This window comes from Rhinolophus hipposideros (assembly GCF_964194185.1).
Source record: "Rhinolophus hipposideros genome assembly, chromosome: 20".
Lineage (NCBI taxonomy): Eukaryota > Metazoa > Chordata > Mammalia > Chiroptera > Rhinolophidae > Rhinolophus > Rhinolophus hipposideros.
The window spans coordinates 51,058,940-51,075,920 of NC_138066.1; the positions used below are offsets into that span (position 1 = coordinate 51,058,940).

At 59.1% G+C, this 16,981-nt stretch overlaps 1 protein-coding gene across 1 annotated transcript; it reads right to left on the reverse strand.

The window, feature by feature from the left end:
- Positions 1-7,896: 7,896 nt before the first annotated feature.
- On the reverse strand, positions 7,897-16,832 carry LGALS3BP (galectin 3 binding protein). The gene is made up of 6 exons (XM_081029650.1): positions 16,598-16,832; positions 14,806-14,880; positions 13,865-14,056; positions 13,034-13,165; positions 11,270-11,522; positions 7,897-9,268 (listed from the first exon to the last, which is right to left on the reverse strand). Exons 2-6 carry the CDS (start codon positions 14,855-14,857, stop codon positions 8,224-8,226), a joined length of 1,674 nt encoding a protein of 557 aa, XP_080885776.1. The 5' UTR covers positions 14,858-14,880; positions 16,598-16,832; the 3' UTR covers positions 7,897-8,223.
- Positions 16,833-16,981: the final 149 nt, after the last annotated feature.

A 16,981-nucleotide genomic window follows, 5' to 3' on the forward strand; every position in this document is an offset into this window, starting at 1 on the left:
TCCTCTGGGTTTCAGCAGAGGGAGATGTCTCAGTCGGGTGTTTTAGGACAATAACTACGGCAGCTGTACAGGACTGGCCTGGAGAGAGCTGGGAGGCAGACAGGCCTCACCGGATGCTGTAGCAAAATTTCCAGGCAAGAGAAGGTGAGGGTGGAGGTGATGAGAGAAGGGCATTGCTGAGGGACAGTTCACAAGTGCTGTGCCTGGTACTACACGAGATAGAAAGAGACACAGAACCTGACCCCTATTGGACGAACAGGAAAAGCAACTGAACTACTGGGAGTGGCTTGAAGAAGGCAGCACGGGCCTCTCCCTCCGTGCCCCTCGGCCCCTGGGGGACTGGAACACGCCTCCCACTGTCCTCCCTGTCTGGCTGGCTGTAAGGAGGGACTCCAGCGCTCACAGATGCAGAAAAGGCCCCGAGGGAAGTGGAAGCTTCTAGGCCCAGGTGGCCCAGCCCCGAATGGCTAGTCCACCGTCCACTGCCCTGAACAAACGACTCACCCTGTTTCAGCCTGTTGTCCTCCCGGCGTTCATTCTTGGCTGGTCCCCACCCAGACTGACCTCAGCCCATCCCACCCTCCAGCTGAGCAAGGACTGCGTCCCCACCCCGCGCCCCCTCACACAGCTGGTAGTTGTTATTGAAAGCCCTCAGATGTTTACGAAGGGCTCGCTCTGCATTTTCTCTCCTCTGCTAACAGATTCTTAAAGGGGCCCGGTTTGCTTTCCTCCTCCTGGGCCTCAGGGACCCTTCTCCCACTGGATTCTTCCTGGGGGTGCCCTCTTGACCTTGTGTGGAGAGCAGGTGTCAGGGTTGGGACAGCCAGGGCCAGCAGGCCAATGACTCCTTGGGGGCCATCGCGGCTGGACCATCCTGTTGGGGGAAAGGGGTACCTAACTGGCCTCCTTTTCTTCCTTGGCCACTGGGCGTTCACCCCCACCCTGAGACCCACTTCTTGGGGGACGCCATGCCAAGGTCCTCCCAGCTGGGCCCCCTCCCTGACTGGTGACTAAACACAGGCACCCCCAGGGTTTGGACAACCCACAACCCAGAAATACCTACTTGCCAAAATGAAGAAAATCCTTCTTAAAAGAGCTGAGGCTTTTAAGCATTTTTGGAAATCCCCTGACCTTGCATGAGACCAGACAAGCTGCCTGTGAATGTACCCATCAGACCCCGCCAAGGTCAAGGGCAGCTGCCCAGCCCGTTGTGTGGTCAGCAACAAGTCCTTTTCACTGTTCCCAGGCCCCAGGCTCCAGAAAAAGGCAGCCCAGCCCCACACAGGCGGCTGTAGCATGGGCTCAGTGCCTTCGGGGGCCCAGCCCGGTGCTTCTTCCTCCCTGAACCACTTTTTGTGTCAGACCCAGCAGGAACTCGGAGGCTACGTTGCTTGTCTGGTTGTAGCTGAGAGTAAGCAGCAGGTGTGGGCCGGGGCGCTCCAGGGTAAGCCTGGGCACGCAGGGGCTCAGCTTGGGTTTAGGTGCTTTCAAGCAAGCATGGGATTCTTCTGCATCCCCTGGTGAAATTTATTTCATAGGCAACTGCCTTCTAAGATGGGGGGGACGGAGGGGTCGCCAAAGGCCTCCGCTGGGAATTGCATCTCATTTCGGGCTTGGAAATGGCCCCACTGGCAAAGCAGGGAGATGTGAAAGCCACCAGCCCCACGAGATGGCGAAGGTCAAAAGCAGCCTGGTTACCATCACCACCCCCTAAGTCTGCGTTGCCAAGGCAACGCTCCTCCCGAGCTACCCATTCCCGCATGGGGTCTGCTGTGACTGAAGCAAAGCCTCTTGCACGTGGCTTCTTAGAAAGGGCTTGAGGCTGATCTAATGAGGAACAGCTGCTCAGCACACCACACAGAATTATAAGGAGCCGCCATGCCCACCATCCCCTGCCCAGCTCTCTGCCTGCAGGCAAGGGTCTGGGAGAAAGAGGCCAGTCGGCCCTCATCTCCCGGTGACCACCTCCCCACTTCCTTGAGCAGTCCTACCCAGACACCTGCCTTCTCCCATCCAGCCCCCTTCCTCACCCCCCATTGCAGCAAAAAGGGGAGAGTCCAGGGAGCCAGCACCAAGCCAACACACCCAGAATGGGGTGGTGGGGCTGTGATGTTGTAACATAATAAGAAACGTATATTAGGTTTTCTTCCTGGTTCCTGGCACAAGAGCTTCTAAAACCTCTGGCATTTCCTGAGTGACTGGGGTGAGAGCATCTTTTGGAGTCCAGAATGAGCCCCTTTTGACCGTACCTGAGCGTATGCTAATGAGGTGACTCCTGTTGGATCGGGCTGGTTGCCAGAGAACAGCCCGTTAGAATCCTGTTAGAAGCACGGAACTTTCAGCCTCACCCCTGACCTCAGGACGTGGCCAGTGATTTAACCCATTGTACCTTTGTAATGAAACCGCCATCAAACCCCCTAAATGACGGGGTTCCGGGAGCTTCCCCAGTGAACACCCAGAGAAGGCATGGACGCTCCTTCCCTTTCCCCATACCTCACCCTATGCATTTCTTCCATCTAGCTGTTCCGCATTGAATCCTTTCATAAGAAACCGGTGGTAGTACAAGTATTTCCCTGAGTTCTGTGGGCCGTTTTAGCAAATGATCCAACCTGGGGAGGGAGGTCATGGGAACCCCTCACCCCTACCCTCAACTTGCAATTGGCGTCTGAGTGTATGTGTGTGGGGGGCAGTCTTGTGGACAAAGCCCTTGACCCTGGGGTCTCTGCTCACTCCAGGCAGCTAGTGTCACAGAGCTGGAGAAGTGGTGTTGGAAACACCACCACAGACTGGCTGTCAGGAGGGGAAACAACCCTCAGCTGGTGTCAGAAGTGTCATGAGTGGGGCCAGCCCGGTGGCTCAGGCGGTTAGAGCTCCGTGCTCCTAACTCCGAAGGCTGCTGGTTCGATTCCCACATGGGCCAGTGTCCTCTCAACCACAAGGTTGCTGGTTGGACTCCTCGACTCCCACAAGGGATGGTGGGCTGTGCCCCCTGCAGCTAACAATGGCAACTGGACCTGGAACTGAGCTGCGCCTTCCACAACTAAGACTGAAAGGACAACAACTTGACTTGGAAAAAGACCTGGAAGTACACACTGTTCCCCAATAAAGTCCTGTTCCCTTTCCCCAATAGAATCTTTAAAAAAAAACATGTCATGAGTAACAGCAGAGGGTCAATGCCTGCGGAGCTGTCAGAGGCGGGCACACCCCGGGCTTTGCACCCAGAATCCTGGGGGGCCCTGAAAACACAGGCCAAAAGTTCTGCCTCAGTAGGCCCGGGCACCCTGAGAAGTTGCCACGCTGACTAGTTTCCGGGCGTGTTGACGATGGCCACCAGGGACCCACCTTTGAGAACCACGGGTTGACGCGACCTGAGCCAAGGTCCAGCATTTCACATTTGTCACTTCCTCCACGTAGGACTCTAAACAAGACTCGCATCTCAGTGCGTGGGTCCCTGCCCCGGCGTTGATGTGGCAGTGGAGATGGCTTGCCTAGGCCTGTGGTGACCTTTGGTTTGAATGCATGGGTTGCTTCCCTCATTCAACAAGATGTGAGGCTGACCACATGCCAGCTCTGTGATGGCCTCTCCCAGATCTGATGGTGGAAAAGACAGATTCAGTCCAGCGGTGGCAGAGACACAAGCGCGGCCAGCCATGCCTATGCAAGGATTACTGCGGGGGGGGGGGGGGGAGGCACAGAGTGTCTTCGGCATGGGGAGGGGCAGCGGTCCTAGGACCAGTGGGCCCTGGCCTTCCTCAGAGATGGCTAGAAATGCAGAAGCGCAGGCCCCTTTTAGTAAGAACCCCGAGATCAGAGGCTCCTCCAAGGTGGAGAGACCTGAAGGATACATAGGAATTAAACTTGTGGAGGGAAGGAGAAAGATAGTTCCAGAAAAAGAAATCGTCTCTGTTGTATAAGAAGGAAAAGAGTCCTGCTGACCAGAGCCAGGATTTGGGGTGTGTGTGTGCACACGTGTGAGCGCAGATAAGCCTCTTTCCTTGTGAAGGGACGGCTGTTAGGGACACTTTGGCTGCTCCCCACCCCTTAATTGTTGAGACCTCCGGTTTGCGGGGTCAGGGAACTTTCATGGGTCACCCTACCCTTCACTGCCCAGACAATGAGCACCTCTCATTGGTAAAACTGGGGCATTTGCTAAAATTCCAAGAGCAGATTTGCATTTTATAAAGTCAGCTCCCACTTCCCCGTGGAGGCTGGACCACAGCCTGAGGCATTGTGGGGTCCAGACGCTCCCTTTAAACAGGTGGTGGCCAGGCAGCGGCACCTGCGTTTCCGGGCTCCGCCCTCTAGGACTGGGAGAGAGTAAGTCTGTGCTGGTTGACGCCCCCTGGGTTCTGGAAGTTTGTGACAGCAGCCTCAGGAAACACACAGGCCCTGAATTTCCACGTCTCCCCAGGAGGCTGGGGCATCCTTGTGACCCCTGAATCTGAAGTGGCAGGACAGGCTGGGGACCTGGGCCCCCTGCTCCGGGGTGAGGGGGGGTCTGAGTGCTGGAGCGCTCAGATGAGGCAGAGATGTGCACACCAGTTCCCGGCTGCTCTGCTCACGTAGGTTCTGACAGGCCTGCGCCCTCCCTGCGGAAGTGTGGTGGAGAGGACGGGGCTCCCCCGGCTCCTCCCTGGGACTGCCCAGGAGTGCTGCAGACACATGAAGGCACAATAGGGGACCTGCGGGTGGAAGGAGGCAGAGGGAGGATGGGCTCTTGGAATGGTCACAGAGGACGAGGACATTTATGTCCTGGGACCAACAGTTCACCAAAAGGCCCGCCCTGGGCAATGGCTGGTATCTGAGTCCTGGGGCCCCTCGCCCCCTCTGGTCCAGCTGACCTGCCTCCTGAGACACCCCCCACCCCACTCTTCAGTGCTTTTGCCTTTGCCCCTCCCACCTCCTGGACACCCCTCGTCCTTGGTCTACAGCCAGGCTGCACTCCCCACCCGTCTCCCCACTGTGTCATTCTTAGTCTCTGCCAGCTGTGTGTTTGTCTCCTGCAGGCAGAGACGCCAGTCCTCACACCTACCAGCCTAGTGCAGCTCGTCCAGGGGACAGGGGACCTCAACGAGCGCCCCCTGCCCCGCGGGCCTGAGTGCACACAGCAGGTCTGGCAAGGGCACGTGTGCACACGGAATTGCAGGAGCGTGGGAGCTGGTGCGAGGCAGACAGAGCCAGCAGGCAGCGCCACATTCTTTCCTGTGTATTGCAACTACTGCAGGCTTGGCTCCCAGCTCCTGGCGTCCCCCCCCCCCCGACATTCTTTCAGAAGATCAGCTGCTGCCACATCAAACCTTTTCTGTCCAGCTCCCTCACTGAGGCCCAGGGCCCCACCTTCGCTGGGGGCCACATGGATGGGGCACAAGGAAGTCACCTGAGTTCCCGGCATTTCAGGGAGTCTTGAGCATGTTGGTAGGACGTTGTGGCCACAACATGTGTGGGGCTGAGTAGCAGGAAGAGGCATTTAAAAACCTCCTGTGGCCTGCCTGATGCAGTGTTTTCAATGAGTCCCCTCCCCCGCAGAAGCACGAACATGGGTCACATGCTCTGGGCCTCAGTCAAGTGGGCCCCAAACCAGTAAGTGTGGTGGAGAGGACGGGGCTCCTCCCTGGGACTGCCCAGGGGTGCTGCTGACACATGAAGGCACAGCAGGGGACCCGCGGGTGGAAGGAGTCAGAAGGAGGATGGGCTCTTGGAATGGTCACAGAGGACGAGGACGTTTATGTCCTCGGACCAACTGTTCACCAAAAGGCCCGCCCTGCAGCACAGGCTCTCACCTCATGGGGTCAGGAGGGCTGCTCTAGGGGGTCACTCTGCCCGTCTCCAGCCACAAGGGCCTGCTGGCTCTCCAGGTGGCCTTTGCAAGTGCTCGTCTTGGCCTTGTCACCAGGGCTGATGTGACCTGACACCTGCCCGGAGCCCTCACCTGGCACCTTGCGATGGCCAGGTGGAGCAGCTGGCTCCCCAGCGGCGGTTACTCCCAGCGACGCCTCCCGTCGGAGGAATCAACATTTACTGTCGATTTGGGTGGGGCCTCCCCGCCTGCCAGGCTGATCTGCCTCCCGCTCAGGCAGGTGCCGAGGCCCAGGAGTGTACTGCCCTGTGAGTGGCCCTGACACAAAGTGGCTTGTGAATAGGAAGGCTGGGACAAGTGCGAAGGCCCAGGATGACAGCAACGGCCTTCTAACCATCCTGGAACCTACTTCCAGAGTCCTTAATAAATCATTTCCTGCCACCACCACCCTTTCCCCAAACAAACAATAACCCAAGCCAACCCTGCACTCCAGTCTGAGACGTGTGCTGAGCGCGTGGCCAATGTGTGGTCCTCCCTGACCTGGAACAGCAGGACGGGGTGAATGTGTTGCTCCCGGTCCCTGAAACTCCACCCAGAGGCACTTCCACATTCCACCGAATAGGAAGCTAAGCTGGCGTCTAGTCTGGAGGACGACGTACGCCCAGAAGGTGTGAGTGAGGCCTGCCCGGGGCTGGCTGGCCCTGACTATCAGGGAAAGAGGCACTGCCACTCAGAAGTACAAGGTGGATACAAAGACCCCCCAGTGGTTCCTGGGGGAGGGGTGTCCAGGGGCTCCCGGGAGGTCTGCAGCCTTCCCTGTGGGCAGGAGCCACGGGGCTCAGAGCCCTCCGGAAGGAAGATTCTGGTTCCCTGACCAGGTCCATCCCTTGGCTGCCGAGGTGCTGGCTGCTGGCAGGGGACCCCGGAGGGGGCAGGAGAAGAGAGATTCTAACTGCTGCAATGAGACTAAATTCTACCCGCGGTGCCGCCTTTGCTGAGTTGCCTGCGTGTTTACAGGAACACTTTTTCTGTTTTCTTCCTGTACCCGCTGTTGTGCCTGGCAGTGGTGTTGGTGGTGGTCAACAGGGTGGTTTCAATAAAACGATCCGCTTAAAGAATGCCGAGGAATCGCCACGGACGGACGCAGCGAGATGGTGGGGCTGGCGCTGGCTGTGAAATGTGGAGCCTGGCGCCTGGGGCCCTTCATTGGATCAGGCGGAGAATTCATGTCTCCGCTTTTGTTTCTGCAAAGCTGGTGGGGAAGAAGAGTGCGTGGCGGGCCCGCGGCCCGTGGCTGCCCAGCATCGGAACCTCCCTCCCATTGGGTGAGCTCTGTGCCGCGCCCCCTTCCTGAGGCCGAAATGGTTCACACGCTGTTCTCTCAGCCCCTGGCAAGAGAGGCAGGCACGTGGCCTGAGCTGGCCAACCAGATGCTTCTGCTCGGGACCCTGTGCCTGAGCGTGGGGGACACTTTAGAATTCCTGCCCCTGCTCTCAGTGCGGGGGGGCTTTCGGCGCCCGGAATGACACCTTGAAGTGGTGTCATTCTAACAGGACGCCCCCTAGGCCCCCACGACCGGTCCTCCTGCCTTTGCCTCGGTTCTGTGCGTCGCCCAGGATCCTTCCAGCACCCTTCCAGCACACCTTTCTCTCTGACCTACCCCGTCCTGGGCGGCTTTTATTTGTGGTCAAGCCCTTGATGGGCAGTTACACTGTCTCCGAGTTTTCACTCTTACAAACAGTGCGGACGTGACAATCTCTGTCTCTCACCCCTGTGCACACGTGCAGGGATGTAGGGAGGAAAGATTCTGCTCACCTGCGGGCCCTTCCACCCGCACCACACCCTCCCGCCGTTTCCCCACACCTGCTGCTCCTGAGCGCAGTCTGAGGGGTCCCAGCCGACGCTCCCACCGCACACCCTCCCTTCCGGTTTCCAGCCCCACTGCGCCAGTTTTAATTACCCCAGTATGTACTTGGTAATACCGTAGCTTGGTGAGGACAGGGACTGTGGCTGCTGGTGCCCTGTACCCCAGGACCAGCACACCCAACTTCAAGTGCAGAACGGACTCAGTCCCCCTTTCCGTGTGAACGACAGAACTTGGGAACCATGATGCAATTTTAATGATCTCAGACAAGGGACAACAGAGGACTGCGAAAGTCCAACAGCCACTACGCTCATGTCTGGTCACTTCCTGACACACGAGCCTGGCAGTGGGAGGACTGAGAATTCTCAGCATCTGCATGAACACTGGTTGAAACCTTCCAGTAATTTCTTCAAGCTCAGAGATCAGTGGGAGCAGGGGGACATCTGGTGGCCAGCTGTGGGAGGTGGCGGCAGAGAGGAAGGGGGTCAAGGACAGAGATGCTGGGGGGAGTTGGCTGGGAGGCGCCTGGCTTCTGTGCGCGCCAGCCACCTCGAGCCCCTGTCTAGTCCACACCCGAGGAGTTGGTCAGGTAGAAGGGGCGGATGACCGCTCGGAAGCTGCTGAAGGACCCTGCCGGGCAGGGGAAGAAGGAGGTGCTCCTGGAACCGTTCTTTTCCAGGGCGCTGGGGATCATGGCCTTCGGGCCCCTGAAATCAGTGACATCTGCCACGAAGCTGTCCCCACAGAGCATCAGGGCTTTGTTTTCGTAGCCGATGGTGGGATCTGAGTAGCCGGACTTGGTGAGGCCCAGGACAGGGAGCTCGTCTGAGGAGCACGAGAACCCGTAGTTCCAGCAGCTCTGGACGGTGGAGAGGTGGACGAGAGACCAGGAGACGAGCTTGGACTGGAAGAGGAAGCTGGGGTGCTGTGGCGTCTGGAAGGACTGGTAGGGGTCAGACCAGTAGTGATGGTGGTCCCGTGTGACGGACCCGCTCCACGTGGGTGAAGTGTAAATCCGGGGCTTGTAGGCGTCCTCAGTGAGGTTCAGGCCTCGGTACTGCGCCAGCAACCAGAAGGGCACGGTGTGGAATTCCAGGGCCTGCAGAACCTTCTTCTGGAAGAGCGCCTGGTGACTCCAGTACAGGGACAGGTTAAACTGCAGTTGGAAGAGATCGTTGGGCAGTATCATGGGGAAGCGGACCTTTTCCACCATGGCTTCCATCTCTCTGTGGCTGGCACGCTTCTCCCAGCTCCAAACATCCACAGCTGTCAGTAGGGCCAGCTCGCTGGGCACGGCCAGCTCGCTCTTGGACAGCAGGACTTGGAGCAGGGCTAGGGGGACACTCGTCCAGGCCTCGGCCGCCGTCAGGGCCTCGAAGTTCCAGGCCAGGAACTGCACACACAGCTCCTCCAGCACGGGGTCCTGGGTGGCCAGTGCATAGGCGTAGAGGTTCAGGGGCGTCTGGAAAGACGGGTCCTGGGGCAGGAGGACGGCAAAGAGGTGTGCGCAGTAGCTCTGCAGCTGCTTGGCCCCGTAGGCAGAGGCCAGCTTGTGGAGACACTTCACTGATGACAGGGACACGTCTATCCTTCGGGAGTAGAAGTACCTGGGGAGAGGGGGGCAGAGAGGAGCGCCTGGTACCATTGCTCCCCACCCAGCAGGGCAGCCAGTGTGCCCAGGGGCTGTGGGCCCACCTCTCCGACAGGACCTTTTTGTCCATGTTGGCTGCTGACCCACCGACACCCCAGGTGCTAGCGATTTCAAAAGGCATTCAGTCCTCCCAGCCCCTGATTTATGTCTTGGGTCAACACACATTCCAGTCTCGAGTTTGCTTATTGCCATGTGCACTGACACCTGGGTGGGTCTCAGGGTCCCGGAGGTCCAGGTTTCATCTCTGAGCTGAGAGAGGGGCCCTTACCTGCTGGTCTCCCGTCCCTGGTCATCACTGCCATTGCCCTCGCTGGTGCTCTGAGCCCGGCCTCTGCAGGGCCCTGGGCTCCAGGACCCACGATGCCAGGCATCAGCAGGGTCTGCCTTCCTTCCCGCTGTCATGTCCCTGGATGGGACCCTTCGGTCCCCTGCTGGGGGTCCATGGGTGCCCTTCCTGCCCCAGCACCTGCCCCATGCCCCATGACGCGGGCACTGCCCCTGGTTTCTTCCTGTCTGCTTCCCTGCCAACCGTGAGCCCGTGTAGGTGACACCAGTCTAGTCTAAACCATTTGCCATGTCAGGCAGTGTGCCACCAGGAACCGCTTGGCTGCGTGAAAACGTGAGTGGAGGGAGCCTGCCTGGAGGAGGAGGCCAGGCCAGGCCTGCCACCGTCTCCTGGGACGGGGCAAGTGGAGTCCTGCCGTTAGGGAGAACCGAAGTCTCCCCAGGGCCACAGGGACTCAGAGCCAGGTGGCATCTCTCAAACACTGAGCCTTCCGGGGAGCCCGACCTGCCACCCACTGTGTCCCCAGTGGGGAGCACTGGCACCCCACGTTGCAGGCGCGGACTTGTGTGCAGAGGAGCTGGGCCCCCCGCAGTGTCCAGTCATGCTGCCAGTCACCCACCAGCTGGGTACTGGCGGACTGCAGTCTGCCGCGCCGTGAGGCTCAGCCTGGGACCGCTCCAGGACCAGGGACTGGGGCCCACGCCTCCGGCACGGCTGCTTTCATCGCAGGACGCGCCAGGGCCCCGCAAAGGGCACTGACACATGGAGGGAGAACACTGCAGAAGGTTTTGTTCTGTCTCTTAATTCTCCTGTCAGGCCCGAGGGGGACGGTTCCCAGGGCGCTGGTGGCTGCACAGCCAGCCCAGCCAGTCTCCTCTCAACCCCCGTGCACCTGACCACCCTCAGCTTCCAGCAAGCCCCCAAGGGGGTGGGAACAGGGGTCGCGATGTCCCCTTGGCCCTGCCCCAGCATCAGAGAAGAAAACACCCACAGGACCGAAGGCCGGGTGTGGGGGGGTCAGTGACCCCGAGAAACCACAGAATTGGCGAGGGGGTAACTGATGGGAGCCTGAACAGCAGGTGCTGCGTGTGGCTGCGGGGCAGAGGGAAGGGAGAGTCTGAGCGGGGGCCCGATGGGGAAGGGTCTTCTGAGGGGCCTGGAAGGGCCAAGAGGCCAGGACACCCAGCTCACTGCAGCCTCTTTGCCGTGCAGGGAAAGAGACAGAGACAGAGACAGAGAGAGAAAGAGGGCACGCATAGTGGCCACTCCAGAGCACCCCTGAGCTTTGCCTTAGGGCACTGATCCCACTGGGGCAGGCGGCGGGTGGGGCTCCGGCCTCATCTCAGACACACCATAGACTCCATCCCACCAGGAGGGCACAGGCTAGAGACAGGTTCTTACACTTGGCCGGAGAGGAACCACCTTAATCTGTCTTAATTGCCATCTTTTTTCTCCTAAGTGTCCCTTTCGGCCATCTAAAACTCTGGTGGTAAGAAAGAGGGAACCACTTTCAATACATACAATCGCTTCTTGAAGTGGATACTTTCAGAACACAAGCCCTTAGGAGCCGCCCCTGCCCCCGTGGTGACCGAGTGGCCACCTCCCAGCAGGGCGACTGGGCGGAGCTGGCGACACTGCCCGCGATGCCGGCTGCAGCCCCAAGGAGCTCACCTGATGAAGTTTCTGACGACAGGCAGGCACTCAGCATCCACTTCCATGGTGACCGTGCTGCCTGGCGTCTTACACAGCTCCTGGGCCTCAGGGTTGGTGGACAGGATGAGCCTGTGGACGCAGAGATGCAGGTCCTCCGTGTCCTTCACCTTCACCCTGATGGACAGGTCACAGCCCCTCTGGCTGTCAAAGATCTGCTCGAGAGCATCAGGGAGCTCGCCAGACAGGTCCAGCGTGTGGATACCTCTGGTTTCTAAGGAGGGGCAGAGGGAATGCACCACGCTGGGGGTGGGGGGCAAGGCTCACGGGCCTGCAACGGGCCTGTCACTCACTCGCTGTGGCCCAGAAGTACTTTCCCTCCGTGGAGTCAATTTCTTCCCTTATACTGAGGCCTCTGTCCCTGCCTTACTTATCTACTCAGAAGGCTCCTGGGGAGACAAGGGAATACCCATCTCGGAAAACGGGTGCCCCTGCCCCTCATGGCCCAGAGTGCCCCCAGCCTACATCCATCAAACAACCCTGGTTAGCTCATTTCTCCCCAAAATTCAGGCAGCACCTTCAGGAGGGGGTTTGAAGCTGTGGACTTCCAGAGCCTGAGGCCCCATCCTTTAAAACCCCAACCCATCATTGGATGGGTCACCCAGGGGCTACCTTCTGAAACCTGAACCTCCTCCTTGTTTGACGTTCTGAAGACAGGATCCTTTGGCAACGCAAAGCAGCCTCCTTCAGGGACTCCCCCCCTCTGACCCCTCCCAGACCTCACAGGGGACAGAATCCACGCATTCTTTGGCGGCCACAAATAGGTTTGAATTTCAACGTTTAAACCAGGTGGGCTCAGACAGGATCCTTTGGCAACACAAAGCAGCCTCCTTTGGGGACTCCCCCCCTCTGACCCCTCCCAGACCTCACAGGGGACAGAATCCACGCATTCTTTCGCGGCCACAAATAGGTTTGAATTTCAACGTTTAAACCAGGTGGGCTCAGCCCCCAATCGTCCCCACACCCCAGACTCTCAGGGCCTCCCTAGGGCCTCCACTCACCACGGGGCCCCCAGGCTCCCACCAGAGGTGCTTCCTGTCCTGCACCCTGCTCCCCAGCCCAGGTGTGTCCCCTGTACCCCTCCCCAGCACTCGCTCTGTCATAGTGTGAACGCCCTGGCTTTCCTTTGTGTCCTCCATGCCTAGGGGACACACATGTCCCGAGGCCCGTGTACCAGCCCAGAAAGAAGCGACAAGTGGACATGAGAGAGCAAAGAACAACGGTAAAATTCAGACTCAAGGACTGAAAAATCAGGGCAGCTTGGGTTTGTTTAGAACGACTGATGGAGTCAGGGGAGGGGGCTGGGCTGTTTGTGACCTGGCCTTTCAGCCATCCAGGAGCATCTCAGCACATGCAGTACATTGCTGGAGCACACAGGGCGCCGTGTAGTGTGTTCCAGAAGGAGAACTAGCAAAAGTGAAATGGTGGCGGTGACAGAGAGAAGCCTGCCATGTGTGGACTTCATGTGTGTCTGGAATGGGTCTCACTGTGGCATGATCAGGGTAAACGGAGCGTTTCTGAGCAGGTGCCGGAAAGGGCAGCGAGCGATTTGGGATCTGCAGGCTGCCCCCCCATCACCTGCGAACCTGTGCACGGGTGTGTGATCTGCTCAGATGTATGTGTGCTTGGCAGGGGGTGGGGGGAGGAGCGGGCACGAATGCCGTCCCGGGATCCACAGGACCCCAAGGCTTTGGGGGGGGGCTCGGGGTGGGGCCGCCCGCTCACCATTGTTGCAGATGACGCCGGCATCCTGATTATGCCTGCAGTTGCTCTTCAGCCAGCCCAGCGAGCTGCAGTTGGCCAGCGAGGGCTCTGTCCCATTGCACTCCACCTCGTCCAACATGATAGGGCCCGTTCCTGGTGGGATAGTGGGGAGGACAGAGGCTGGATTGGGGGGCCAGGGCTCTCAGCCGCGGGAGGAAGGCCCCGTGAATGGGGCTGCTCCCCTGAGAAGCCGGAAAGGACAGTCACATTCACTGCACAGCAACGGCAAAACCCTCTGCGACCCGTGCCATTGAGGCGGCTTCGTGTTACTCGCATTCTGCTCCGGGGTGTGTCCGCGTTTGTGGGCGTCTTTTACTAGATACAATCAGGTGACTCTGCTTGAGTGTGGGTTCAGATTTATTATTGTGAACTCAGACCGTCTGCTAGCCTGCCTTCTCATGAAGCCTAGAGCCTTCGTGGACAACAAGCAGCTGGAAACCTAGAGTACTTCCCTCTTTTCAGAACCACAGCCCGTGTGTCACTGAAAATCTTCCTGCACACAGACTCTTCTTTTGGGGGAAATTGTTTCAGGAAGACAAATTCCCAGGAGTGGAGCTTCTGGGCCTAAGGGAGCTCCTGAGCCACAGCTGAGCTCCTGAATGACACACCCAAGAGCCTCGTCATGGCCACCAGCAGCGCATGGGTGAGCCAGGCCGGCAGAGCCTTGTAGCACAGACCCGCGTGCTCAGAGTGGGCCCACGCTGAGGGGACAGGGCGACTGTCCCAAGTCTCAGGTGAGGGCCCCTCCCTGGGACTCGCTGCTCTGGAGGGGCTGAGGACCAGCAGGCTCACCTGGCCCAAAGGCAGCTCTGCCCACAGCCTCGCTGGCGTTCTCAAATCCCAGGGCCCGGCAGACGACGCTGGCATCGGTCAGGTCCCACAGGTTGTCACACACTGTCCCCCACTGGCCTCCGTAGAAGATCTCCACGCGACCCTGGTTGGCGGCGTCCCCGTTGGCCAGCCGCATGTCACCATCTTTCACACCTGCAGGGTTCTCAAGGGAATGGGAAGGTCAGCAGAGAGAAAGGCAGGGCCTCCTTCCCCCGCCACCAACCACCCCCTTCACCGGGGCGGTGTACTTTCGTGGGAGCAGTCAAGTTCCCAACAGGGGCGACTGCTGGATAAACAGCTTTAAAGCGCCCCCATCCATCCTTGAGGGGGTTGCCCGTTGGGGAGGAGTGGGACACCCCACCCACGCTCACAGAGGGTAAACGAGCCTGCTCTTGTCTTTCAGCTCGGAGCCCGTGGCTCCACTGACACTTGTTCTTCTGGCACTCAGCTGGCTGACTCCCTGGGCCCAGCCCCTGCAGGAACCGACAGGGTCAGAGGGCAATTCTCAGTTGGGGTGCAGCAGGCTTCCGTGGGGTCACCAGGCTGATGAAGGCCTCCTGGGCCTCGAGGGGTAGATAGAGCTGAGGACAGGCACCCAGGACTCTGGAGTCTGCGTCCAAAGGTCACTGACCTCAGGCCCCCCAGTGTTCCGCTGGTCTGATGGGCCCTTCCTGCTTGGTCCCTCTGGGAACTGGATGGAATGGAGAATTTCTTGGTACACCCCCAGGACCTAAAGCCACATGACTTGGGACAAATGGGGCTTCAAGCAGGAGAGGAAACCTGAGCCGACCCCAGTGACCCAGGCCGGGCAGAACATTCCTAGACATTTTGTGAAGAGGGGTTAAGCCTGCAGGGAAGGGAGAGCTGCTTTCAGCATTCCCCTCATTCCAGGCTCAGCTTACCGTGAGTGCCTGCAACCAGCAGCCACATGCAGAGGAGCTGTGGCAGAGCCATGGCCTGGCCTGGGAGCGCCTGTCCTGCAGGAGAAGGGGGCGGCAGTGAGACGGCAGAGCTGGACAGCTCTTGGGACCAGTTCTGGTCCGTCCTCCAGCCTTCAGGTTCTCCTCGTGGAGGGCGACAGGGGGGTGGGTCCCTACTCCCGCAGACAGTGAGGGTGATGGGCGCCCCAGCAGGGCTCCCTCAGGTCACATGAAAGGCGGTCCTCCAAGGCCCTGTAAGACTTGCCCAAATGAAGGGGGTGGGTGGGGGTGTCTCCAGGCAGCAAGGATGGTGGGGACTGGAGCCCATCTCAGAAAACCAGGCCCTGGCCGTGGCTGTCAGTTGGGCCGGGTGGGGAGGGAGAAGGTCAGGTGTGCAGGGCTCAGATAAGGAGGGACCTAGTGAACTTTGCTAAGGGTGGGGCTCTATGTTCAGACAATAGCCACGCAGGAGAGCCCAGAGATCTGCACAAAGAACTTCTGGGCCACGTGAGCCCTGGGAGGGAGGGAAATGAAAGCAGGCTGCATCAGGAGGCCACAGAAATCCGGCCGGGTGACTGAGGGATGGACAGCAGTGAGAGGGGTCAGGCTGGGGCCAGGTCCCTGACTGCACAGCTGGGTGGGAGTGAGGGAGGGGCCGGAAGAAGGACGGTGAGGACCTGTTGAGCTGGCTTAGTGTGGACCTGGCACTGTCACCTTGGAGGTCAGTGCGCCCAAGAAGCAGAGGCTTGGAGAAGCTGAGGGCCACTGCGGAGATTCAGCGGAGCAGGGCAAGGGTGGGGGCATGCAGTGCTCCTAGCTTCTGTGTAATTCCTGCTGCTAGCTTTCCTCTTCAGCCCAGTCATGTTCCTTCCTCGTGTCCCTTCCCCCATATCCAGCAGTCACTGTTTCTCTGGCTTAGGAAGCACCCTGTGACCTGTGACAGACCCCAATACCTGCGGTCCTGTAAGTCAGAGCCTAATGACCCTGAGGCAGCCCTGCCGAGTCCCCAGGCATTCTGGCCTGGGCTCACCCTGTGTCAGGACTGCTCCCAGGCACAGCTAAGACTTCTTACTACTAAGCCCGCCTTCCGGGGGCAGGAGCTGAAGCCCAGAGGTGGCCCTGTCACACAGCTGTTAAGTAAGGGCAGCTTGGGCTAGGAGCCTGAGGGGCTGGGGTGACAAACCGTCTGTGTGCCAGGGCCTGTCCTGGTTTTAACACTGGAAATCCGATGTCCTGGGACACCCCTCAGTCCCGGGCAAACCAGGATGGTTGGTACATGCTGCAGTCCTCGGGCCACAGCTGCTTTATTCACCCTGGAACTCAGGGCCCTGGAAAAATGGCCAGTCGGGCACCTGGTGCACAGTATGCAGATGTCGCTGCCCTTGGGTGGCTGTGGCACCCATTTTGCCTGACTCCCTCCTATGGGAAGTTGGGACGGGTGTGCCTAGCTCCTGGCCCAGAGTGCTTTTGTGCAAATTAGAAAAAGGTGCTCTTCCTTTGGGCAGGTACAGGCCCAGGCCGATATGCAGACCAGAGAGAGGGGGTTGGGCTGAATTCCAAGTCTGCTTGCTCCTTTGGCTGGTGTCCTTGTACAGTGAAAAACCTGCCCGACTGTACACGAAGACCTAATGGATCTGAGAGGACCCATGATGGTCCCTGGGCCCAGGAGAAGCACCAGATGCCCAGCTGGGTGCAAACAGGGAGACGTGGCCCCTACTAGATGACACAGTGTAGGGAGAGGGACAGCCACCTGAGAGCAAGAGGCATAGCTTACCTGCCTGAGGCAACTACTGATGACGGTCCTGGGACCTCCGAACTTCCTGTTGCAGGGTCCCCCTGCAGACTGTCAACCCAGAAAGCCCACAGTGTGGAAAGTGGTCAGGCTGGTCCCAATGCTTCAGAAAACTGAGTCTGGTTTCGATTTTCAGAAACCACATGACATAGGTTTCTTCTGGGGTTGGCTGCCCATAAGGCTTCCGGGGCTCCTCTCTCTCCTCTCTGTTCTGACTGTGAGTGTTGGGGCTGGCGGCAGCCCAAGGCGGCAGTCTGGCTGATTTGATAACCAGAGCAAAAAACCAGAGCAAAACAGCTGACAGCCAAGGCTGAATTTAAACAATCTTCCAAGCTGAGCCAACCCTGGGGGAGTGGAGGGGAGGAG